We start from the raw sequence: 26862 nt of genomic DNA on the forward strand, positions 1-26862 counted from the left end.
AATAAGAGTATTTAATAGTCAATTCTCACCAACAAGAATGGACTTCAAATAAAGCCACATTTTGAAACAATAGGTTGTTTACACCAGCATAGCAACAGTTGTAAAGCAACAATTCCTATTTCTACTTATCTTTCAGGCTATTCAAGAAAAAGGTGTAGAACTTCCTTACTGAGATCCTAGATTGTAGTTTAGTACTAAATTCTAAGGGAATGTTTGTGTGAATTCATATATGAACAAAAAAACGCATTATTTTACAACATCTTTATACCCAAAAATATAACCAGCTTCTCTTCAGAGCATAATATCTTACTACTACATTTAATTTAAATACTCCAACCTTGAGTCCATTAATTAAGCACAGAAACAATCTGTAGCCCCCGGAGAACATGATTAATAACTAGAAAATCAGACAGAAAAACTACACAACACTTAAAGAAATAATCCTTAAAAGTAGGAAAAGGTGAAAATTGAGGGTTCATTGGTAACATTTCAACTGAGTATACCAGCCACACAGCCAAATTATCAAGGGCCTATGGAACTTAAACTGGGTCAGGAAAGAAAATGAGATGGCAGATCCTAACAGATTTACATGCAGTACTGAATTAACTTTAACATATTGTTATACATAAAATGTATATACAGTGCTACTATGAAATAAAAACCCCAATTCAGGAGTTTTAGAAATACTGAATAAAATTTGTGGACATGATCACTACCTTGAGTTGGAAAAAAGTGGTACTTTTAATAGACACATTAATTTTTTTCTTAAGGCAAATGTTATTCTTCTTCTTTTTTTTTTGTGAGGAAGATCAGCCCTGAGCTAACATCCGTGCTAATCCTCCTCTTTTTGCTGAGGAAGACCGGCTCTGAGCTAACATCTATTGCCAATCCTCCTCCTTCTTTCTTTTCCCCAAAGTGCCAGTAGATAGCTGCATGTCATAGTTGCACATTCTTCTAGCTGCTGTATGTGGGACGCGGCCCCAGCATGGCCAGAGAAGTGGTGCGTCGGTGCGCGCCCGGGATCCGAACCCGGGGCCGCCAGTAGCGGAGCGTGCGCACTTAACCGCTAAGCCATGGGGCCAGCCCCAGGCAAATGTTATTCTTAAAGAAACTTCTGATAAACTGGTTATGGGTGTAGAGTTTTTCCACATCTGGATAAAACCTGATTTCCAACAACTGTGCTTGCCAAATATTAATTAGCTAAAGATTCAAAACAAATCACATTTCACTTGTTGAATACATATGAATGTAATAAATTTAACTTTCAGACTACAGTGTCTTGTTCAATTGAGGGAAGAACCATCTCTGTCTGCAGTGCAAAGTAATACCTCTAAGTTTCATTCCATAGTTGCACATTTTACTTAGGTTTAAATAAGTTTTGCTGTAAAAGAAAATTTTATGTAACTCTCAGTTTAACTCACATATAATCTGGAATGCTTTTGCTAATATACATGCTTATATTATTTCTTTATAAAATAATAAAAAACAATAGCTGTTTCCTTTTAAGATGGCAACATAGGATTTTAAATAATGCTGTTCCTGTAAATCAGAACAAGCCAGAGGAGACCTTGCTCCAGACTGTGCTGGCTTCTCTCATCGGCTTTAATGAACACAGCCAAGAGGCTAGAGTTTCTTCAACGCTAAGCCCAAGATTTCCAGGTAAGTCTCATGGATTTAGTAGTTCTTCTTTTTTCATTTCTATTTTCAGTGAAACTCTATAAAGGAAATACTAACATTTAAATAATTTTTTAATCCAAATGTTTGGCTGGAAAGCAGATAACTTTCTTCTGCTGCCATTTTGGTCATCAAATAATTTACATTCTGCAAAATTCACTTTCTACTTGTTGGTTATAGTTCTTAAGTATACAAGTTCTCATAAGAAACTATACATAAAGCATATGTTTACAGAAAAGGTCAAAAAGACATCCAATCTGCTTAACTTTTCACAGTCACTCCGATAGCAGTCACGGAGGACTTTGAAGCAGTTGCTATCGAGGCGTTCACACTGGAATGCTCAGTGCATATGGTTTTACTTTTCAGCTAGTGGCTGGTTTTCTCACACATTCTGATAACCTGCCCTTCATGGAGCCCCATAAAAAAATGTCTATGAAGTTTCTATAAAATCTTGGGTTTTATATCACTTAAGGTATATTGTCCTCACAATTTATATGATTCTAATCAGTGACTTTTCTTGCTAAAAGATGTGTCTGGAACTCCTTTAACCAAACAAAAACTCTTTTTTTCCCTTCAGAAAATATAGCAGTAAGAAACTTCCTTTTATGTTTGAAAGAAGTCATCACATGCTCCCATTTATACTACATGGAAAATATAATAAAATAAATAAACTCAGAAAAGGTGTTACTTAAGCACAAGATTTTACAAGCCACAATATTAGTAAAAATGTTAACCACAAATGAAAACATCGCCTACATGAGTTGCATGCCTTGCTCTCCCTTGGTTTGTAAACCTCCTTGATAGGTGTTTCCACAAATCTTTGCACTTCTCTTTCACAACACTTAGACGACTTTTCATTACTTGATAAATGCAGATTTTCCTTGCTAAATTGTAAGCTCCATTAGTGCAAGGACCACACATCACTGTATACCCATTATACGGCAGAGTGTGAAGCACCCCATACTTGCTTAATTGAATTTAAATTAAAATTATTCCTTTTACTATTAAAAAAATCTGAGTGGGTGGGATAAAGGCATGATATTCGGGGGGGATAAGGCCATGATATTACAAAATCAAAGGGAGAAATGGATGGGACTATCAACAATTGAATATTGGCTTTCCTTCTTCTCTCCTGATACATGAATTCTCTAAGTAGTAACAACCACACCAGGGCTTCAAACAACATTTACTGATATGCTGTTTTCTCCCAAACCTACAGCTAAAGATCCAGTCATCACTGTAGAATTCTAGAATTATAAACCCAATCTTCTTCTGGTGTCTCCACCTAAATACCACTCAGATTCTTCAAAATCAGCATATTCAAAACTCTACCTTTGACCCCAAATCTGTTCCTTTTATTTAAGTATTCCTTCTTTTTTGTTGTTGTTTTTAGTTTTTTATTTGTTTTAAATTTTTTTATTTTTATTTTTTGTTTATTGCAGTAACATTGGTTTATAACATTGTACAAATTTCAGGTGTACACCATTATAGTTCTATTTCTTCTATTTAGTGCCTACTGTTTACTATGTGCCAACTACTATGCTATGCCCCAGGGGAATAACCAAACACAATCTTTGCTTTCATGGAGTTCAGAGCCTAGGGAATAAAACAATCTGACAGATAAGGTAATAATGCTAAAATATGGGCAATAAAGGATGCTATCAGAGCATATAACAGGCTGTCATGGAAGTGACATTTAGGTCTAGTCCTAAGATTGAGCAGAAATTAGCTAGATAAGTGGGGATATGGGGATTGGGTGAAAGGAGATGTTTCAAACACAGCGTACAGTATTGTAATGACTTAGAGGTAAGAGATATTGCCATAGTTTAAGGAGTAAAAGAAGTTGGGTACTTGTGGAAAGTAGTATTTGAGGGAAAGAGCAGTGACAACTGAGGCTGCAGATTTAGGTAGCAGCCAGATCATGGAGGGCCCAGTAAACCATGTTAAAAGACCTAACCTAAAGAGGAGTGCCATTCAAAATATTTAACAACTTAGAACATTGGCATCAACCAATCACAACAGATGCTAACTTGAGCAAGCCAATTAGAAAAGACCAGCTTATCAATACACTAGCCGAATGCTGCCTTAGTTTCAATAATGCAATGTTACTCAAGAGTTTTGAGCAGTATCTGATATATCATTTGGAAAAGAAAAAACTCACTGCTATAATGTGGCAAACGGACTGGACGGAACTAAGAATGGAGGTATGAGACCAGTTATGAGGCTGGTCCAGGTGATGATGAATGTGACGTACATCAGGGTGGATCAGCAGAACGAAGACACTGGATGATTCTAGAGATGTCTGGAAGGTAGATTTAACAGGAATTATTCACTGGGCTTTTAGTGAAAGGAAGAATAACTTGAATTGACCAACTAGATGAATGGTGTCATTTGCTATGAGAATACTGGAAAAAGAACAAGATTTATTTACTTGTTATTTGTGAGGGTGAGGTGGGGTTGGGGGAGTAGGTTATAACTCCAGTGTGATATAGACAGACTTTGAACTTCTGAGGGAAAGCCAAGTCACAAGGTTGAGTGGGTGGTATGGAAACCATGAGAGAAGTCTGAGCTGGAGATAAAGATTTGAGAGTAATCACCAAGAAGAGCAAAGAGAAAGATGAAGAAACCTGAGAAGTGTGTGGACTCAGAAAAGGTGTCTTGGGGCAGGACCCTGAGGACCAAGTACCTCATTTTCAATTAACTTCAAATTTTTAATTCCAAAAATCTTCAAATGTTTAAAAAATTGAAATAAAAATTCTTAAAAAAATTGAAATGCTAAAATGAAAACCACTCTGCTGTTATAATGATATATACATTTAAAAACACTACTGCTTTGCAGATCAGAATTTATAAGAATTGTGATTATTGCAAGTACCAAGCCTATCAAAAAGGATCAAAACAAAACTTGAAAACAACAACAAGAAACCAGACAGACTTCAAAAATTTTATAGGTAAACCCTGACATTTCATGTGAGAAGATGATTGGGAGGAAGCAGGTAAAATTAATAATATCAACATCATACACCTATTCTAAAAGTAATCCCCAATTCTTTGAAGCCTGGAGGTGAAAGGAAATGAATACAGCAAGAACTGATTCCATATGATCTAAGTAGACTTAATTTTCTTACAGAAAAAAAATTCATATTTGATGTTTAAGTACTGAGGATACTGGACCAAATTCTATTTCACCTACACATACCTTAAACTTAGCTGTTAATGCTCTTCTTAGCCCTGACACCTGATAGTTTCTAAAGCCTAAACCCCTCTTCAGCCTCCAACTTGGCAGAGCAGTTTGCAGGCTATTGTGCACACATACTTACCCTTGAATAAATACTTCCACTCTGATACCAATTAGGTGAATATGGGATCTAATTAGACCAATGTAGGGAATAAATATGCAGTGGTCACAGAAAAACCACTAATGGTTAACTGAAGAGGAAATGTCTGTATTTTGCTTACTAACAATGTCCCGATCTTCTGTTTTCCAAGTTCAGATTTACCTAACGTACACGTGTTATCTATTTGGCACATATGTAAAGTGAGCACGTACTTACTAAACTGATAGTAAGAGGAATAGAATGTTGAATTTTGCTCGTATTAACTATGAGTGGGGAAAAACCGGAGAATGTTCCCTATTTATTAAAGAAACAGATATTTTTAAAAGGTTGAGCTAAAATTTATAGCATACATACATTTTTTTTAGGCAAAAGGATCCGTTCAGTTAAAAATTACACAGGTGAGTTAATCAACTATTTTATTCTTATTAATCTTCAAGGCAGTAGTTTTAAAATCTGGTTCAACAGATAAGGACTTGGGTAAGGGAACTAACGCCCTGAAACCATGGGGGAAAATGCTGTGGATGTGTCTATATTTTCATTTTTTCCAGGGAGAGGATTGATAGTTTTTACGTGGTTCTAAAAGGGGCTATGCACTAACTCTGTGGTATGCACGTGGGTAATTAATGAACAAAACAGACATATTTCTGCCTTTATGGAGGAGGTAGACATTAATCTGATAATAGTAGCTATATTATTATAAACTATATGATTATAAGCTATAGTAAGTGTTATGAAAGAAAATATGGGAAACTATAAAGCATTTAAAAGAAATAGTGGCTCTAATCAAGGAGCTCAGAAAAATTTCCCCAAGGACTTCCTTGAGCCACATGACACTTGAATTAAGATCTGAAGGACTAGTACCTCAGCAAAGAGGAGACTAGAAGGCCAGGATGACTTAGAGGTGTGTGCAAAGGCTCTGGGGCAGAAGGAGCACGGAGGTCCCCAGGAATTGAAGGAGGTCTAGAGCATCGGAAGCACGAAAAGCTAAGTCAGGGGACAGTTACGGTAGATGATGCTGTGGAGGAAGGCAGAGGCAAACATCCGAGGCTGTGATAGAGATTTTGGTCTTATTCTAGGAGCAATGGGAAATCATTGAAAGGCCTTTATGCTAGAGACTGACAAACTCAGACTTGTGTTTTCAAAAACATCATGCTTAGGGGCAATTTACAGACTAGATTAGCAATGGGGGATATAGAAGTAGGGGGAGCAGAGAGGATGTTATCTCATTAGTTGGAAAGAACATCAAAAGTATCCTGGAGTACAGTGATGGTGGTAGACATGGGGACTCAAGAGACTTGGGGGATAAAATTAACATCTGATATGATGACAGACTGGATATGTGAAAAGAGAAGGGAGACATCAAAAGCCATCCTTATGTTTCTGCCTAGAGATGAAGTCATGCAATGGGAGTGGTAAACCTAGAAGACCAGGGTGATTTTTACAGTGTTGCTGTTGGTGGTGGTGAGTTTGGTGCTGGGAAGAAAAAGCTTGTCTGAGGAGCTATTATACAAAACATTTGGGCATCAGTATCTAAAGAAGATATATTTTGAAATCTTTAATATAAATATTAAAGTAATATTGAATCAAGATTACCCTATAAAGCTTGAGACATTTTTAAAAGAAGATTCATTTTAAAACATTTCCTCTATATTAACTTCAGGCATAACAGAAGAATTTGTGGAAGAAATTAGTAATGAAAAATAGTTTTCAATATTGTCAACTGGCAACTGATTTTCACCAGGAAAATAAAGTAACTATAAAAAAATGGGAATTTCAAGAAATAAACAAACAAGAAAATCTCCACACTATAGTGGTTATTATTTAACTCTCCATCTTTACAATATGAGTACTTTGAAAATAAAATTTCATCTAACAACTAAATACAATCAGGTATTTTCAAATGATAAATAATGAGCTCTTAATAGATATATTTTGTTTTATTTGATAAAATAATTCTTCAAAATCTATCTTTTAAGTCTATCTCATGTCATTCCATTTTTTAAAAAGATATAGCCCTTTATTCTTTGGAAAACGCAATTGGTATATCTAGACCTTTCGAAGATCAACTAAATTGATATTTGATTTAAATCAAACACCATAATAATAAACAGTGTGATCTAGGACCCAGATCATATTGCTTTCAAATATACACTATTAAATGTATTCCAAAAAATACATTTTAATTCCTAAATCACCCATATTTATTTTCTCTTTTTAAAAAATGACATTTGTTCAAGAGATTCAGTATACCAAAATCCTTTTATGGAGTTTGGCTTGAATATAAAAGCAGTAACATTTTTAATATTAATATCTTTTTAAAAGAAATGCTACTTTTTGGAGAATATCCTACTGGCATAAGTATTTCTATTTGATTAAAAAAAGGTATTTAGTTCTAACACTTACTAAAAGATTTTTGAAAAAGATGGTTTACTTCAGGATAAACACATAATATCCAATAAAACCTGTGAAATTAGAATTATTTTATTCAGAATAGTATACAATATAAATCTATAATTTCTTAGCTAACAAATTCTCAGTGTTTGATAAAAATTCAAGGGGAAGGGGGAATGAATAAAAGAGAAGTTTTGCTGTGTCCTAATGTTACAATTATCATTATTCCATTAAAATATTAGAATTTTGTCAAGCACTGAAATGCTATCACATAATCCACAAACATATATTCCACTGAGAATGTTTCTAAATGCATGAATATATTTGAAGTCATACTGTTCTTCTTGCTAACACATGCTAGAATGAACCTTATGTTATTTTGCTGTACTTATAGGAAATAACAGAGCATAAACTACTTCTGGCTATGCTTAACTAACTGTGATAATAATAGGAATGATGAAAGACCCCAAATGATCACTTTTTAATTTTTTTTAACCTTTAGGGTTAGGCAGAGGCAAGCTGAATAGAAAATACAGGTTTATAATTTATTTTTCATTTCCTCTTGCAAGTCTTATTTCAGTCTCTGAAATAGCTTGTTCCCTCACATATGAGCCATATAAAGAAATAGCTATTTCGATTGTATAACAGGACAGTGTCTCCAGACTCAGAGATCAAATGATCATTACAATAAAAATTTTAGAAATTTTCAACCAGAAGGGAAAACGCAGTTGAAGGAACTGAGGTAGTAATCTTAACTTTCATTTCCACTTAATTATTTTAAAATAAGAGTAGATTTTATTAGTGGGAACCATGTAGATCAGCTAAAGTTTGTATGAAATGAAACTTTCATTCTATGTGTCCTAAATATACCATTATATAATTAAAAATGTTAATTTGCTGTCATCGCACATGATACAAATCAAATCTAACATCACATTTTAAAAAAATCTCATTGATCATTCTAAAGGTCAAAGTACGGTTCTGAATGCACCAGATTACCTATGCTATTGCAACTCTCAAAATAAACTGGAAAAGACTTTTGAGCAACCACAGTTGTATCAGCCCAGCCCTCATCATTGGGCTTCTCCAAACATTCCTGTGCAGAGGCCAGTGGCACACAGCATTTTAAACAACACTCTGTGGTTATCATCAACACACAAACGTGCCCTCTGATAGCCAGTCTCCTCTTCCGTGGAAGACCTACAACACAGGTTTGTGCGTCTGCTCTGAAAATCCCGGATCCAAACTGAACCTCAAGAGAAGTTTCTTGGTTATTTATTAGAAGCTTAACATCTAATGTGACGGGACTTTATAGGTTATTCAAAATATTTGAGATTTAGTGTCAGGATATTTCCTTTGCTTTCTAAATGAACACAATGAGTATGTTCAGTGTGACGGCTTATTTCAATACTACGCCACTGTTTCACAGACCATATACATGTAATTATACATTTTGAGTATGTAATTTGTGTTGTATCTCTATAATCAGAAGACTTAACCATTTAAAAGTAATTTATTGCCAAATGAAAAGGTTTATCCTTCAAGATCAACAAATGTGTGTATGTGTATATACTTACACATGCATTCATATGTATATTTATTATTTTCTTCTCTTGGCTTTGATACCAGTATATGAACACTATTTGTAAAGCATCAAATATTTTCTTTATGATATTATATCATCAAAACCACAAAATATTGAACAATTAACTTCATTCCCTAAAGAAAATATAAGCAACTCTGAATTGAACTAAGTTACTTTAAAGGGACCCGAGTTTAAGCAAACTACTCCCAAAGTTAAGAATTCTGAATGAGAGGCTCCCGGGCAGAGCGGAAACACCTACCGTCTTGCTGAGGTAGCTTGTGCTGGTGTTCATGCACTGTAGCCCCTCACTGTTGCAGCAGCCCCCACATCTGTAGACGGACACACATGGAGGTTTAAAGAAGGTGTTTGTGGCTGCTCCAAACTCCTTCCCCACATCTATACACACCTCACGTGGCATGCATTGAGTCTTTCTCCACTCATTATCAATACCTGTCGAGTCACAGGGAAGGCCATAAGTTACACAGAAGCCACCAAGGGGAAGAGCCCACAGCAGTTGGAAGACACTCACACTGGATTTCAGATTTTCAGATTTAAGTATAATATATAACCTTAAAGAAATAGTTGACACGATCCTAACTTGCCCTGCGAATTGGAATACGATATAATATTTAACAGAGCAGCTAAGGACACTTATAAAACTCATTTCAACTGTCATGTAACAAGCTGAATTAGGATTATGCCTTCTTAAAATTACACCAACATTCTATAGCATTATATTTGGTTTCTTTCACTTAAGAAAATGAAAACTTAATATATAGATGCTTACAAGACCTGCAGAGAGACAGTCATGCTCATTTGCTATAAGGATGTACTATTTTTGTAATCTCAAAGCAAATATAAACAACACGATTTAATTTTTCTTTTTAAACTGAGATGTAAACAAAAAGATGGCTATGGTTTTGGACTCAATTCAAAAATCATTTTCAGGTAGGCTATTTGCCAACTTAGAGTAATGTCATGGTGCTAGCTACTTGAAATGCAAGGATATTTTATATCAAATGGGACAAGTATCCTGAACTAAGTTTTTTTTCTGGAAAGTCTAATTTTCATTCCTTTCATGCTCTCTCGTGGAATTCTGTTTCCAATGAGTTAGTAGTTTATCTATAGCACTGCTGACTCTTTAAATACTGCATTACAAATGATGTACTTCTTAAATGTTCTAGTTAATTTTCCAATATTTCCCCTAAAATAATATTTTTGGGAAAAAAAGACAAATTATTGGTTTTTCCACCATGAAGCCATTGTGTTTTTTTGCTTTTGTTCTCAAAGTAATGTGCAATCTCAAACCTTCATAGCTATTAATATCTAGCAATGGAAGGGAGTTATTTTTTAAAAGTAGTCCACCAATTTCTACCATGCCATTTTATGCAACATCATGATTTCTGTGACTCTCTTGGCTAGATCTCTCAGCAGCTTTACAAAAGTCCAGCTCTCAAGCCAGTCACCTAAGAAGCAACAAGGCAACAAGGAGTATTTGAAAAGATGATTTTGGGTGATTTAGAAATTAAGCATTTCTAAGTCCAAATCAGAAAGAAAATTTATGTGCAATTATTTTGTAAGATACAGAATGTTTAAATGATTTAACCAACATAGTGTCTAAAAGACATCTATGTGTTTTAAAAATTTTGCAATGCAATATCACCTCAATCAAAAAAAATTACCGTGTGTTGAGATGCACGCATCTCTCTATTGTTATATTTCAGGAAATCACTTAACCACTCACAGTGAAATCATAAAATGCTGTATTTTGAAAATAATTCTTTAATTTCTATTTTCTTTCCTTTCTGTCCTAAAGGTATTCATTGGTACAAATGCTGAAATCAAGGGACCAGGCTGGTAAATTTTACTGGGTGGATGCACATAGCTGATTATATATATTTTTTCCCTGTACTTACTTCTCAAGATCTCTGCATTATAATGTGCTGCAGCAAATTTTATAGTCTCTTCTGTCCTTGTATCGACGTTGGACTGCTCTTTATTGTGTTGCCAGCCTCCTTTCCTTAATTGACACTTGTACATTTTCCAGTATTCTGGGTAGAGCACAGTCATGAGTTCATCTACACTGGACACCGCTCGTAATTGCTCCTCCAGATCTCTGCCTGCATAAGCCTGTCAAAGAAATACGCAAGATCAATTACTTATCAGATTAAGGGATTTGGAAACAGATGCACTAAAAAACCAAGGTTAATGTTATATATGCTAGATCCCTATTAAAAATAGTATTCGTTATCCCTGAATTACTTAAATTTTCTTGGTAAAATTATATTCATATTTTAATTTGAATCAATACCACAATTAAAGTGCAATTCAATACCACAATGAGAATGTAAAATATGTGTGTGTGTATATATATATATACACGTATTTTGTGTGTGTGTGTGTGTGTGTGTGTGTGAGGAAGACCAGGCCTGAGCTAACATTCGATGCCAATCCTCCTCTTTTTTGCTGAGGAAGACTGGCTCTGGGCTAACATCCGTGCCCATCTTCCCCCACTTTATATGGGACGCCGCCACAGCATGGTTTAAGAAGCAGTGCGTCGGTGCGCGATCGGGATCCAAACCGGCGAACCCTGGGCTGCCCCAGCGGAGCGCACGCACTTAATCACTTGTCCACCGGGCCAGCCCCCTATATTTGGTTTTTAAGACAAAAATTTTGTGAGATATAATTTTAAAAATAATTTCTGATGTAGGTTGTCTTATTTATAGTTGTTTTATATAATTGGCTAATTTATAAGTTTGAAAATTTATTTAAGCTTGTATTACCCTCCAATATAAAGAAAATTAAATTGAAATCCACCCTAATGCTTTGCTTCATTTTTAGTTATCAGTATCAATAAAATATAATTAAGCAGAATGCTTGAAATTAGGAATCTTAGTTTTATGGAAGCTGTTTTAGAATACATAATCACATGAAGAATGGGATTTAAGCAACAGCATCACATATAAGGTTTATATTTTGGTAGGACCTCCCTCAAAATTTGATCATCAAGATTTATTCTGCTATGAAAAAGACATGAAATAATTCAGAGAACATTAATTCTGCTTAGAAATAGTTAACTGTCTATATTAGTGTTTTGAATTAAGTAGAACATTTCAAGTTATATTCAAGTAGTTACCATACCTAAGAAGAAATACAATTTTTCTTCCAAATTATACTTTGAAATTATGGCAAAATGGGACATTGTTTATCTATCTGAAAAGCGAAATATATCAAATTTTTATTTTATATTGTCATGATTATCTCAGCTTTAAAGTCTAAATATATTAGTAAATACTTTAGACTTGGGTTCTCAAAGTTTAGTGTGCAGAGAAATCAATGGGAGAGCTGTTAAAAACTCAGGGGACTGCCCCCACATCCCCCACCAGGCGTCTTGGATAGAGATCAAGAGTCTCCAGTCTAACAAGTTATAGTTTTCCTTTTCTAATTTTTGAAGTACAAAATTAGTATATTTTGCTTTAAAAATCAAAATACTCTTTAATTGAAAGTCTTTTCACCACTATTTTTAATAATCCAAGTTATTCTAATGTAGGTGATTTTTGTACTACATTATGAGAAATATAATCTAATATGGTTTTCTTATTTATTATAGAGCCTCCTAGTCAACAGATTATGAAATATGTTCCTTCCTATTGGATAATAATAATGGCTATAAATTTTGGGGTTTCCCCTTTGTTCATTTATTGTGTGAATTGAGCATATCACTCAATCTCTTTGGGTCTATGTTATAAAAATATGGATATTAATCCATTACTTTCTGGAATCTACAGGATGATTCTTGATATGCCATAGAGCTACACAAAATAGAATTCCACTGAATAGATGCAGGGCAGGGATGGAGAGGAGATCTTAGCTTAAATGAAAGTGACACAATGTCCTCATACAGCTTCCCACAATTAAATGTTGATGAAATATTTGTCTCAGGAAAATCTCACATATGACACAAAATTCAAGAATCAGAAGTGTTCCAGAGTCTAAGGGGATGACTCCTGGAGAGAAGGATGATGATAGCACAGGGCTAAACTTGTGGTCACTGCTACCTCAAGGGAAACGTCACAGATGGGTTTTTGTTTGCCTCTGCTTCCCTGAACAGCCCTTGAACACAGGAGCAACATGGGACTGTGTGATGGTGGGTCCCCAGGATTCTTTTCCCTATAACTCAACCGGAATTAAAGTCAGGTCATGACCTAAGCTGATCACGCGTATCTCCCATTTCCAGAACAGGCATGGGTGTTCCCTCTGCCAAGAGGAGCTGTTACACAATACAGCAGTGTCATATGACACAATGAAAGACGCACACCACACTGTTAAGAAAAGGATAGTGGTGAGGAGGGACTTTCAATTAAGTAGTATTTGAAGTTTTAAGGCAAATGACTTTTGTACTTTAAAATTTAGAAATGGAAAATAATTCTAACAATAATTATATCTATAAGAGAAAACACTGTTACCCAATAGGTCAACAGGAGAAAAATATAAGCATACAATTCAGGATAGAGAAAATATGAAAAAAACATACTAGGAGGAAATAAAAGTTATAGTTATACTCTTAGGCTGAAAAAAGGCCTTTCTAAAGGGGAATATAAAAATAAAAAGTGAACTCTCTGTATGGTAGAAAACACCGTAAACAAAATAAAAAGGAAACAATAAAGTAGGAAACCATTTGAAATATACATGACAGATGGAAAAGAACTCATATTCTTAAAATATTACATGAACATAGTAGTGAGAAAAAAATAGACAGCTACTTCAACAGAAAAATGGGCAAAGAACTTGAAGTGAATATTCACAAAGAATAAATAATATATATTCGGTGACGACGAAAGTGAAGGAAACTATAATTCCTGTGATCCTGGTGGGAGTACAAATTTCTACAGCTATTCAAAGAAAATGTGCCATTTCAAGTTGAAGGACCTTAAAAATAGGCTCCATTTTAGACAGAAAACTCACATTGGAATTAAATTTCCTAACCAACAGATGTGATAATACAATTATGCCAGATATATGTACAAATTCATCATGAGGTTGTCTATAACATTGAGCATAAAAAACAATCTAAACAGACAATAATAAAGAATTGCTTAAATAATTTACACTACAAACAGAAATTAGCACAGAAAGTAAAGTAATGGCACTAAAAGATGATGCTATAGATGTGTAATTTAGACATGAAAAGAGGTTCATAATATAGTCTATGAAAAAATAGAGTACACGATTTATACACAGTATAGACACACACACAATGTTCATATATACAGTACAATCTTTTCACAAAACAAAATTTATATATAGATAGATCGCATGCATGTGTATATATTGTCTTAAAAGATATGCAGCAGAAAAAAAGTTATCTTCTCCAAATTGCAAGATTAAGGTAATTATTATGTTCTTTATATATTTCTGTATTTTAAATTTTAAATAATGAAGATATATAACTTTTTATTATCAGAATAAAATTTTAAAAGCAATCATCTCTCAGCATATTGGGAAGCCATGGTATTAGCACTCATTTCTGCCTTTCATTTACTTTACTGTTCTTATTTCTGCATAGAGCTTGCCTTTGATATATTATTTAATTTATAACAACCATGGGCAAAAGCAGAAGCTGTCACAGACAAAATGGTATAAAAGTAGCTTGATACTGAGCAATTTACTTATTCACACTAGACTTTGATCATTAGATTTGTGTGGTGGAAAAACAAGCTTTAGTATCAAAAGATCCAAAGTTCCATCTTGGCTAGAGACTTTGAGTAACTTGGAGTAGATTTCATTTCTTTGAACCTCGTTTGACTCTGTAAAATGGGAATGATATCTTCCTCATAGAGTTATTGTGATGGTTCAAATAGACATTTAATATAGAAGTATATTATAAATCTTGTAGTCAGCAATCTTTGGATTACTTGTCCTTATGACATCTTCAGGGAGATGAATTTTTAGACAAATTGAAATTTTTAGACAAGTTTGAACTGTAACTGGAGTACTGTACCACTTCTGGGACAGTATTTCTTTAGATCTGTCTTCTGCACTTTTGTTCTAAATGAGCAGCCGAGTAGGAATTAAGCATTGCCAGCTAAGTGATAGGGCCCTTCTGTGAATCTGGAGAAGACCATAATCTTGCGAATAGATACTACCAGCTAACCATGGCACATTCACATTCATATTCTACTTCTGAAGAATTTGAAGAGGTCCCAGTAACCCAGAATGAGTTCTGAACCAGGAACACACCAAAATCTTTCAAGTAGAAGTCAGGTTCTTTCTCAATGCTTTCTTGAGTCTTGATGTTCACCAATGTTTTCCAGAACGTTGAGGTCATTGTCTTGAATGTTAATATATTCCTTTTATTCCCCAAAGTGATTTGGTATGTCTTAAAATAGAAAGTGTCTTACAAATGGATATTCAACTGCAATAAAAAAGCCTCAAGTAACCTAAAAATGAATCTAATGCTGCATTCTACCTTAGAGGGACCAATTAGGAGGTTCCAGTAATTAATTTTATGTAACTCTAGCATGTATGCATTTGCGAACAGCAACCTATGTGACATTCAGTGGAAGATTTTGAGATGTTACAGAAGTCAAAGCTGAGTGTGCAATGTCGAAGGCAGGGAACCACAATCAGGAATAAAGCCCTTCCTTGATAATTCATATACCTAAAACACATTCCCTTCTTACTCTAACAAGAAAAGATGAAGCAAGATCTCTGATTCTAGGAGGTTATATGATGAGAAAGAGCTTTGGGGTTTCACCTGAGCTCTGTAATTCTCCTTAGTTATGAAGAATCATAATATGAAGTGAACACTGGGTGGCACCAACAGTGATCCCTAATTGACTTTACATTTTACACACACAGCTTGCAAAAACTAGCGTTCCTCTTGCTTCCCTGCATTGACTAGGGGTTGTTCAGATGCCTGTTAGGGAGAATGCATAAGTGCACGTACCTTGTCCTTCCTCTCAAGAACTGTGATAACCCAGAGAGTCAGTGATAAGCGGGAAGTGGTAGTCATCTAGGGTTAATGTTAGCCATGGTCCTAGATTTGCCAATGAGTGGAAATTACCTTTTCAAAAACCTACAAACCCAATGTCAACAGTCCCTTCAAACAACAATCTTCAGTTAATTGCTATGCTGTATATAAATTTGGCAGTCATTTAATAATTCTATGGGGTAGAAAATTCATGGGGAAATGCATTTACTTGAAATTATGGAAACTTTTCTTTCACCTAAAAGCATATACTCATCAAATACTAATAATCAGAATAGAAAGAATGGGCAAGAGTCCACCAAAGAAAGGTTTGCTCACACTACTGTATTTTCATGAATTGGCCAAAAAAGTCATAGGCAAATCTGCTTAAGTTGTCCAATATCTCTATGTTTTAAGACAGGGAGGAAAATAACTTAATGTTCAAACTGGGAAATAAACGATGTTTATACTTTTCTTAAACTGTCCATATGCTATCTTTAAAAGTCTGGCTCAAGTAATATTTTATATTTGAAAAAAATGTACATTGTCATGGATGATTTCATAAGATAAAGCAAAGGGAGGATTACTTGGTCAAAATTGTCAGTTATTAAGATAAGAAACTGACTAAAAAGATTTAAAAGGAAATATTTTTGTTATTATCCATCATATACATCATCTCTTTGTCCTCAGAAACCAAATTACCAGTAGGAGTCAATTTATCATAAGACAGTTATCAGGGTTGATAACTCTACAATACCTTGGAGTTTTCTTTCTTTATTCTTTGAAAACGGAGTCAGATACAACCATTAGAATAAGTGGTTGCTGAACTTATTCTTCCCCCAAAATAGCAAAGGAACTTGCTTATTCATTCCTTCTTACTTAAGAATGGCATTTATATGACAGATGAGCTCTGGGTCATTCTGTTTCCTTTAGCTAACCTTCCATGCTAGGCAAATTCATAAATTTTAAAATTATATTCTAATTATTTAAAAATATCTTTCTCAAGAAAAATCTGGGCTAGGTGGCAGAATGGAGAGGGTTTTAGATTTGAAAAATCATCCAACACATAGTTATAAAATTCACTTTTAAAGTCACTCCTTGGTAAAGAATCATAAATAAATATGGAAAATCAACTGGCATCCTTCTAAGGAATAGAAATTTGTAAATGCTTTACATAACCTTAGCAAATCATGTTACCTAATGTTTCAGTGAAGGTGTCAGAGTCAGGATTCTTTCACCCACGAGTCACCCATCATCCATGTCTACACCAACCTGATGTGCCACAGATAGGTAACCCTGGAAGTAGATATTTAAATTTTAGTTTAATATTGGAAGTTTTTAATTGGAAGTTAATTTAATTTTTGCCTAATCCTCTGAAATATTTTATTGTAAATTTTGAAAATAATGCCATAATAAAGAATGGACTCATTTTATATCTCTTATTGATAGCATCAATTATTTATTTTTGAAAAAGTTACTTTTTTAATTTATCACATATATGAATTAAATAAAAAATCAAATATTTATTTCATCAAAATCTAAGTTAGTGGCATAGTAGTTAAAGTTCAGTGCACTCTGCTTTGGTGGCCTGGGTTCGTGGGTTCAGATCCCGGGCATGGACCTACACCACTCATCAGCCATGCTGTGGCAGCAACCCACATACAAAGTAGAGGAAGATTGGCACAGATGTTAGTTCAGGGCCGGTCTTCCTCAGCAAAAAAAACTAAGTTAAATAGACTCTTTGAAAATATCTTAAATATTCATTTTCAATTGTTATTTTTGAGATGACTTTCTAATCTAATGATAAAGTAGACAGTCATATCTGTATAATGAACACAATGCACAAGATACCCTATGCACACTGATTTCTTGCACCCAACACTGAAAACCACCTGCTTGCCTCTTATTCTCGAGTGAAATTGACTTCCCTTCTTTGTAGAATGACAAAACAATCCCAGAAATATTAATGCCAACCTTTTTCTGGATATGATTGCAAAAATAGCAACAGGTAGGAGAAGCAAAAAATAACGAGTGCGTTTACCGACTACCAAGGAAATGCCGAGGAACTTCAACTTATTACTCGAATATTCCAATACACATATTGCAGAGCAGTGGCTCCCAACCAGGGATGATCCCCCCCTACCCCAGGGTCATTTGGCAATGTCTGCAGGCACTTTTGGTTTCAGAACTGTGGGGTTGATGCTACTGGCCACAGTAAGCAGAAGCCAAGAACACTGCTAAACATTCCACAATGCACAGGACCGTTCCCCAGAAAAAAGAATTATCCAGGCCAACCTGTCAATAGGGTTGCTGCTGGGAAACAGCAGCTGAGTAAGAGTGGGCTTTGTCATTTATTAGCCTCTTAAGAACAGGCAGAAGGTTGAAAGTTTGCATGAATTTCACCTTGTAAAATCCCTAGAGACATCAGAATGAGTGAATGAATGGATCTAAAATACCACCAGCAGCTGGACTTAGTAACTGTAACTTTCTTAGGGAGATTTATTTATTGGCAAGGGTAACATCATTTTTCTCTTTACATAGGCTTTACATTCTCAACAGCGTTCCTCTGTTTCATGACAAAAAGGGAATGTAGCAGTTTAGACACAGTCTTCCTCAGAAAGTAAATTCAAAATGTTTCATCATTATTTTCCTTTGATTGCTTGGAAATTTTCGCTGAAGATTCAATTAACTTCAAAAATAAATTTTCACATATTTTTTCAAAAATGCTTATTCATAAAATTATTTTGAAATTAAAAAATGTAATGGGTTTTTATAATATTTCTTTTTAGTAATATTTCTTCTTTGAGATTCTAAAGACCAATTTATATTAATACTATTTAATAGTGGACATAATATTAATATAGCTTTTAAAAAATCTTTAATTAATGCATAATATTCACATAGAAAAGTGAATAAGACATAAGGACACAGTTTGATGAATTTTTACAAATTTAACAAATCCTTGTCATCATGCCCAGATCAAGACACAGAGAATGCATCACATTCCAAACACTTTCTTTGTTCTTCTCAGTTATAATTCTCTACTAAATGTTATCATTTTGTTATGTTTCTCATTTCTGACTTCTACCAACATAATTAGGTTTTACTCATTTTCACATTTTCCATAAATGGTATGCTACAGCATATAATATTTTGTGTTGAGTTCTTTTCCTCAACCTCATGTTTGTGACATTGATCTGTGTTGTGTGAAGCAACTGGTGTCATCGCTGTCCCGTTTTCCACTGTATGAACTACTGCAATTCATTCATCTAGTTATGCTCTACATGTCTTTTTAGGGACACAGTATGAATATTTGGGCAGTATATAACTAGAAACAGAATTGATGGTTCATGCAATATGCATATACTTAGCTTTATAGATAGGGCCAAATCATTTTCCAAAGTAATTGTACCAATTTACACGCCTGAGGGCTGCATATATGAGTCCAATGGCTCCATAACTTTGCCAACAACTAGTAGTGCTGTTTTTTTAATTTTAGCCATTCCGATGGGTGTGTGATAACGCTTCACTGTGGTTTTAATGTGTAGTCCCTGGATGACTAATGACATTGATCACTCTTTTATGTTATGTGGACACTGAGTTACCCTCTTTTAAGAAGTGCCAATTAAAAGCACTTTTTATTCATTTCTGTTGGCTGTCTTCTTTGTTACTGATTTATAAGAGTTCTTAATGTATTCTGGATATAAGTTCTTTGTAGAATATGTGTATTGTAAACATCTTCTTTCACTACGAAACTTGTATTTTCACTCTCTCAATGGTGTTTTTTGATAAATTAAAGTTCTTACTATTAACGATGTCTGATTTTTTCTTTATGCTTAGGGCTTTTGGTGTATTCTTTTAACCATCTTTACCCACCACAAAGTCATGAAAAAATTATCCTATCTTATCTTCTGGAATCTTTATTATTTACGTTTCACATTTGGACCTACAATTAACTTAGAATTGATTTTTGAGTATACTGGGAGGAAGAGGTCAAGATTCTATTTTGCCTCATGTCTAATTGATCCAGAACCATTTATTGAAAAGCCTACACTTTCATCACGGCACTGCACCGATCCTCGGCTGCGAATCACATGACTCTGTTGGGTCTGCTTCTGGAGTTTTGGATTTGTTCCATTGATCTTTCTGTCTACCCTTATGCCACTACCACACCTCAACAGCTTTATAATTCATCTTGACGTTAAGCACGTTATTCGGTTTATACTTGTCATGCCTCAAATTTTAATATTATATGATGTACAAAATTTTTTTTGCAATTTCACTTCCTTCCTCTTCTAAGACTAATTTCAAGTATGGTTTTTGCAACAAACTTGAGGGACTTGATGGCATTAAATAATATTAGTCCAATACATAGCCGACTGTCTTGTATACATTAGGTACTCAATGATAGCTATAGGTAGTAATAGTAGTAGTGGTGGTAACAGCAGTAAACATGTGGGTAATATTTATATTAAAGGATATTTATTAAACTACATAAAAGGTTCAATTCTCAAAGCATACTTTAATATTAACTCTTATTCACTTTAAAACCTGTGTTCTTTGTGAAATCTCAATTTGCCCAATCATACGTACACATTACTTAAAATCACATAATGCACACATGGAGAGATGTTTCTAACAAAATGTCTAACTGAATTCTGAGTTTTCTAGGAGAGATTACAGTTTGGAGAACCACACACGGATGGTACAACTTAATGCTAAGAGTACGTGTTTAGGGCACAGATATACCTCTGTTTAAATCTCAGCTTCCCCACTTACTATGGGTGTGACCTTTGAGGCTCATTTCCCCATAGGAAATATGAGGACTTCTATAACAATCAAATGAGCTGCTTTGAAATAAGGTATGTAAATAGCCCAGTGCTTGTTTACAGTAAGTGTTTAATAGGTGTAGAAAATGATGAAATTAATAACACCCTCAAGCCTATGGTTCCCCATTTATAAAATGTAGATGATAAAATGTCCCTTGCAAAGCTGTTGTGTGTGCGTAATAAGATAATGTTTGTAAAGCGTGTAGGAAGAAGGCTGGTACACTAGACAGTCACCTGTCTCTAATATTTTAAATAAGCAGCAAAGGAGGGAAAATTTTACGATTTTATGACTTTTACTGAATGACTACGACGTGCCAAAGACTGTTCTGTGCACGCTATTTGTAAGCAAAGTCTCTCCTTTCATCGAGTTTACATGAAAGAAATTGTATGTTTATTTTGAGAGCTGAAAATATTAATTATGAGATCCTTAAATTTGTTTTTTCCCAAAGAATTTGCTAATTTTCAGGCATACTTGTTTTGTAAATTGCAATTAATTCCAGATGAACTTCTTGTCGTATGCCCTTCTGTGTCTAAAGGATTCCAGATTATTTACTAAAGTGACAGAGAGAAGAATTTGTTGCTATGAAACAATGCTGAGTAAAACAAAGTTGAATTATTTAAGCAGAAGTACTGTGTCTGAAAACACACTTTCCATTTTTCATTTTTCCTAACCCTTGAGCTATTAAATTTCTCTTTATAACTAAAACCTACTTAAGAATTTACTTCAAAGTAGCAAAAATATAAATTCTATATATGCTTTTATTTATAAATTCATTTATTCATTTACTTGTTTTCTATGGTACTGATTTGGGACCACAATGGCACTTGGGTTTTGGAAGGGGTGTGTATGTGTGTGGGTGTGTGTGTGTGTGTGTGTGTGTGTGGTGGGTGTTTGGATATCTGAAGATACACACTCATTAAATAAGCAAGCCAGAGAAATGAGGAACGAATATCGCCTTATCTAAATCACTGTTCAGGATTTGGAAAGTTTTTCTGAGGGCGGTATCACTTACTCAGCTTTGGTGAAACCAAAAATACTCCCTTATCAAGCTACGTACTCCTAGACCCATAACTGCTTACTTTAGGAACAACTTTGCTCAACCTCAGAAAGTCCTGAAGAATTTGGACCTGAAGAAAGTCCTGGGCATTTGACCAAGTGTCAGAATAATTTTTTCTTTAAGAATGCTCCCCACCAGTTCATTTATTCTATGCCAATTTATTCCCATACTCATTTCAAACCATCTCCACCAACTTCCATCCTCCTTCCCACATTCAGTGGACACACCTGCCTCAGCCTTCATAAAGAAAAGAGACGTTGAACAGAAACTCACTTATATACATGCAATCTCCCAATCTTTCTTCCTCTTTTTGAGAAAACTAATAAAATGTTTCTCCTCATTCTCTCCAAAGCCAGTAACTCGGCAGGTTCTTCCATCCTTCCTGTTCTTGCAGTGGCAACGTTTTACTCCTTGGGTTACTGCCCTCTCTTTAGCATCTCTCTCTCTCAAATGTGGTGTTCCTATTAGCATATGAACCTGCTGCTCTCCCAAATTTAAAATACAAATACAAACAGAAAAACATCAACAAGCAGAAGAAAACCCTAAGTCCATGCCCCCACCGAGCTTCTGCTATTTTTCCGCTCTCCTTCATGGCTGCAGTTTTTGAAAGTGCTGTCTATATCTGTGCTATTCCTCATTTTCAGGCACGTGTCAGCACTCCAACTTGGTTTCTGGCCCATGACTCCACTGGAACTACACCCTCACAACTTCTGTGTGAGCTCTTCTCTGCCCCGTCATACCCCACCTCCGTCCTGTAGACAACTCTGCTGTTATTCCATCAAAATCACATGCTCCTCGTCTCCCTGGGACCATGCTCTTCTGCTATTCCTTCTCTCTTAGTGGCTATTAGTATCAGTAACCTTTGCTGTCTTCTCTTATACATAATCCCAAATGTTCGAGTTCTTAGAGCTCAGCAATAGTTTCCTTCACATTCCTCTTATACTCCTTTCTGGGTAGCCTCACCCATTCCCGACCCTGCAAAAACAATCTGAGTGTGAGGACTTGAATGTGTGTATCCAGACCAGACCAAACTTTTCCTCAAAGGCTTCTGCCGTTAGATTTCTCAAGATCTCATTCTTCGCATGTCTAAAATGGAATTTATGAATTTCCTTTCCAAATTCATTTCCTCCCCAGTTTTTCCCACTTCATTAAACCCTACTAACCTACTGCTCATGCAAAAGTCTAGGAATTACACTCATTAGCTCTCTTTCCCTTACTCCTAAATATAGTCTAGCAGCAAGTACTAATAATCTTACCTGTAAAATACAGCAATTTTTCTCCATGTCCACTGCTAAGCTCCTAGTATAAGGAGCCACCAATATCTCCTGCCTGATTTGACTGCATTATTTTCATAATCAATCTTCTCACCTGCTCTATTGACCCCTCCTATTGACTCTCCAGACACAAATCAGAAGAAGCCTTGATAAACACTCATTGAATGATGCCACCCACCCATTTAATCTGCTTCAGTGGCTCACCATTAGAACTCAAGCAAAATCCACCCACCCACTCTGAGGCCCCGAATGATCTGGCTCCTGTTAACGCTCCAATTTCATCTCACACCATTCCCGCCCTCACTCAAAGAACTTTGGTATCTCCAAAACTCCAAGCTTTCTTCCAGCTGAAAACCTTAGAAAAATCTGTTCCCTTTCCTAGAATTATATTGTCCTGGCACTAAACACGGCTGGTACTTTCTCTGCATTACAGTTTCAACTGAAATGCCACATAATTGTTGCAGCTTTCTCTCCACCGTAACTAAATCACCAGATTCACAGAATCTATTTTAGCACCTTATTTGTTCCCTTCGCATCATTTCAATCATTGTAAACAGTATCTTATTTAGTCTTCTCTACCCCCCTACATGCCTCTTTTGTTGCCTACTGTATACCCTCTTTTGTAGCGTATCTGCACGTGGTATTCAGTGAAGGAATAAATGTGAGGGCAGGACAGGTACAAGCAGTTTCCTGTCCTTTTGTATGTCATGGAATAATTCCATAAATAATGCATTCCTAAAACAAAATGGAAACATGGGAAAAATATTTGAAAGTAATTTAACTCAAATCTTATTAAAACTGCCCAAAAGTAATTATTGATGATGATATATTTGTTTTCTTAAGATGACTAAAGTTTCATTTAGGAAGTTGTTCTCTGTTTAGTCTGAAACAAGAAATAAGAAAATAAACACAATTTTCTTTTTAAAAATAACATTGAAAAAACAACATAATATTTGTATTTTAACCAATTATTTCATCATGTTAATATTCAAACTCTTGGACCAGCTTTAGTCATTGGCAGATGGTAAACATAGGAAGCTCACATCCCTTTAATCGGAATATTTTCTCTATTTTATTTTCACGTAAAAATCAAATATGGACAGTCAGCTCTTAGGAAAAGTTTAAAAATCTTATCTTTCAAAAATAGAATACAAGAAAGAAAGATACAAAGAAAGCCTGATCCAAAGAGACCTCATAAAAAATAACAAAAAAAGTGTTTATTCATGCAAATATTAATTAACAGAAATTGTAGTAATGAGGATCCCATTCATTTTATATTTTAAGTGGAAACTTTAAAACAACTGCATTTTTCTTTCTTTATGTAATACAAGGTAAATTAAAGCATATGGCCTTAGAAATGCATTCTTAAGTCAATAGTTATTGGCATGAACAGGAAACGTAGTTATGTTGCAACTGAAACTTTATCCCTCTAGCTCCTTGTTTCCCCCATGCTATATAAAGGTTATCAAATAGATCACAGAGCTCTATAAGGCTGTCATTGATTTACTGTCTTTTCCTCACACTCTGGAATGTAAAGTCCAAGACCCGGGAGAATCATCCTGCTTTTACCATTCATCCTCTATATCTCCCGTGTGCAGAGCCTTACTGGACTGTCACTTACCCTGCCTGGCTCTACCCTCTTATCAGCTAAGAAAAATAATAGTAGTTTACAACTATCCCCATTTCATCAGAATGGAACTCCTGCCACACTACAAAATAAAGGTGAAGAGGATACAGGGATACAGGTGCTACAGCAAAAACGTACCAAATCAAAAAGCAAAATCAACAACGACAAAGTCATTAGAAAATTGGGGGTAAGGACCATGAGTTCAGTATCAGAGAGGATTAATTATTTAATTTGCATATCATTCACCTTGTGATGATAACACATCACTGAAATAACTTTTTTCTAATGTGTTAATTCCAACATCAGTTAATGAGTAACAGCAGTCATGGGTCATGACAAATCAAATATATAATGAAGTAGTATAAAAGCTTTTCATCTACTTGGTTTTACTTGTTCCTAGAGAACTAAAGTTTCTACACACACTTTGTCAGTTTATTAATAATATTTACTGGCATCAGAGCTAAAATTAAGTCAATCATATATGGAAAATTAATCTTTCAACTTCTAGTTAAATTTGGCAGATTCCAAGCAGGTCTATAGCTCTGCTCCCTCCCAGAACTTTAGAAAAAACGGGGCAATGTATTATAACCATAAAGATGAAAAAAACAGGAGAGGAGAAAGTGTCAGATGAAAGATATTGATCTATTTTTTAGGATGGAAACTCAAGAGAGGTATTATCTGAGAAGACAGAGCTGAAAACCACGTGTTTGTAGCTGGGAATGGCTAGAAGAAGCAAGTCAGTTTATGCTTCAGATCCACAGATATATTTACTCACAGGTACTATGCAGAAGGAAGGGGAAGAGACAGATAAAAATGGGGAGATGGGTCAAGTTTACTTAAAGACCAATTTGGCCCTCAGAGCCTCTATTTCCCACCTCCATCCAGCCAAGCATCTACATCTTCCCAATCCTAGCTTGACCGTAGAGGCTCATTCCACGGAGAAGCTGAAGGAGAGAGGCTCCAAACTCAGGGTCGCTAGGTCCAGCACAGAGCAGGGACAAGACTTACTGAAAAAAGGAAGGCATAAGGCGAACGCCTACACAGAGAATAGTAAATCCTCAGGGCCCTTGCCTTGCTTGGTCCCGTGATGACTGTCAGCCAGATTTACACTCTCTCAACAGTCACTCCCTCACCCCAGCACACACACCAGCCCTCAAAGCAACAGAATGCTTTTTCTCTGGAGAGTCTGTGTGGCCACAGGGAAAAGATAATTAGTTGCTTACAGAGATGTTTCCCCTCATGGAAAAACACATCAGATGTCTATCTACTCACTCTCTGTTGAAGCCTGTCAGTTGACTAGCTCTCCCAGGCAGAGGGAGCTTCTACGGATATTTTTAGTGACTCAGCCTTAAATATAAACATTAAGAGCAACAAAGGACGATAAGAAATTTGATGGAAATCTCCAATGTAAAAGAAAGAGAAAACAAACAAATGGAATTTAACAAAAACAGAGAAAATATAGGAAACAGAAGACTTTTTTTTTAAAAAACCCTATAATATCCTCATCGATATTATAAAAGACATTGTACTGATGAAACAAGAACAGCAGAAGAAATAATACCAATCCTATATAAACAATTTGAAAAAATAGAGTGGGACAAAAACCTGTCCCACCTTATTTGATGAGGCCATTACTACTGATATCAAAATCAGACAGGGCTGGCCCCGTGGCTTAGTGGTTAAGTGCGCATGCTCCGCTACTGGCGGCCCGGGTTCAGATCCCAGGCGTGCACCAACACACCGCTCCTTCGGCCATGCTGAGGCCGCATCCCACATACAGCAACTAGAAGGATGTGCAACTATGACATACAACTATCTACTGGGGCTTTGAGGGAAAAAAAGGAGGAGGATTGGCAGTGGATGGTAGCTCAGAGCCGGTCTTGCTCAGCAAAAAGAGGAGGATTAGCATGGATGTTAGATCAGGGCTGATATTCCTCACACACACACAAAAAAATCAGACAAACACATGCAGACAAAACAATTTCTTAAAGGGATATGTTTCTTAGAAACATAGAGGCAGAAAATTTCTTAACAAAACAGCAAAACAAATCCAGCAACACATAAAAAGGGACTATATATCATGAAAAAGTGGTATTTGGAAATATAAGGTTTGCTT

General features: G+C 35.3%; 1 protein-coding gene across 1 annotated transcript in view; it reads right to left on the reverse strand.

Annotated features, from left to right (window-relative positions):
- VEGFC (vascular endothelial growth factor C) overlaps window positions 1-26862 on the reverse strand; it is a 109065-nt gene that overhangs the window by 26172 nt on the left and 56031 nt on the right. Inside the window, exons 2-3 of the mRNA XM_058525390.1 lie at window positions 10905-11118; window positions 9248-9438 (exon numbers count right to left, since the gene is read on the reverse strand). Coding sequence (XP_058381373.1) covers window positions 9248-9438; window positions 10905-11118 — 405 coding nt within the window. The remainder of the gene's footprint in view (window positions 1-9247; window positions 9439-10904; window positions 11119-26862) is intronic.

This window comes from Diceros bicornis, chromosome 29 (genome assembly GCF_020826845.1).
Source record: "Diceros bicornis minor isolate mBicDic1 chromosome 29, mDicBic1.mat.cur, whole genome shotgun sequence".
In the NCBI taxonomy this organism is placed as follows: Eukaryota; Metazoa; Chordata; class Mammalia; order Perissodactyla; family Rhinocerotidae; genus Diceros; species Diceros bicornis.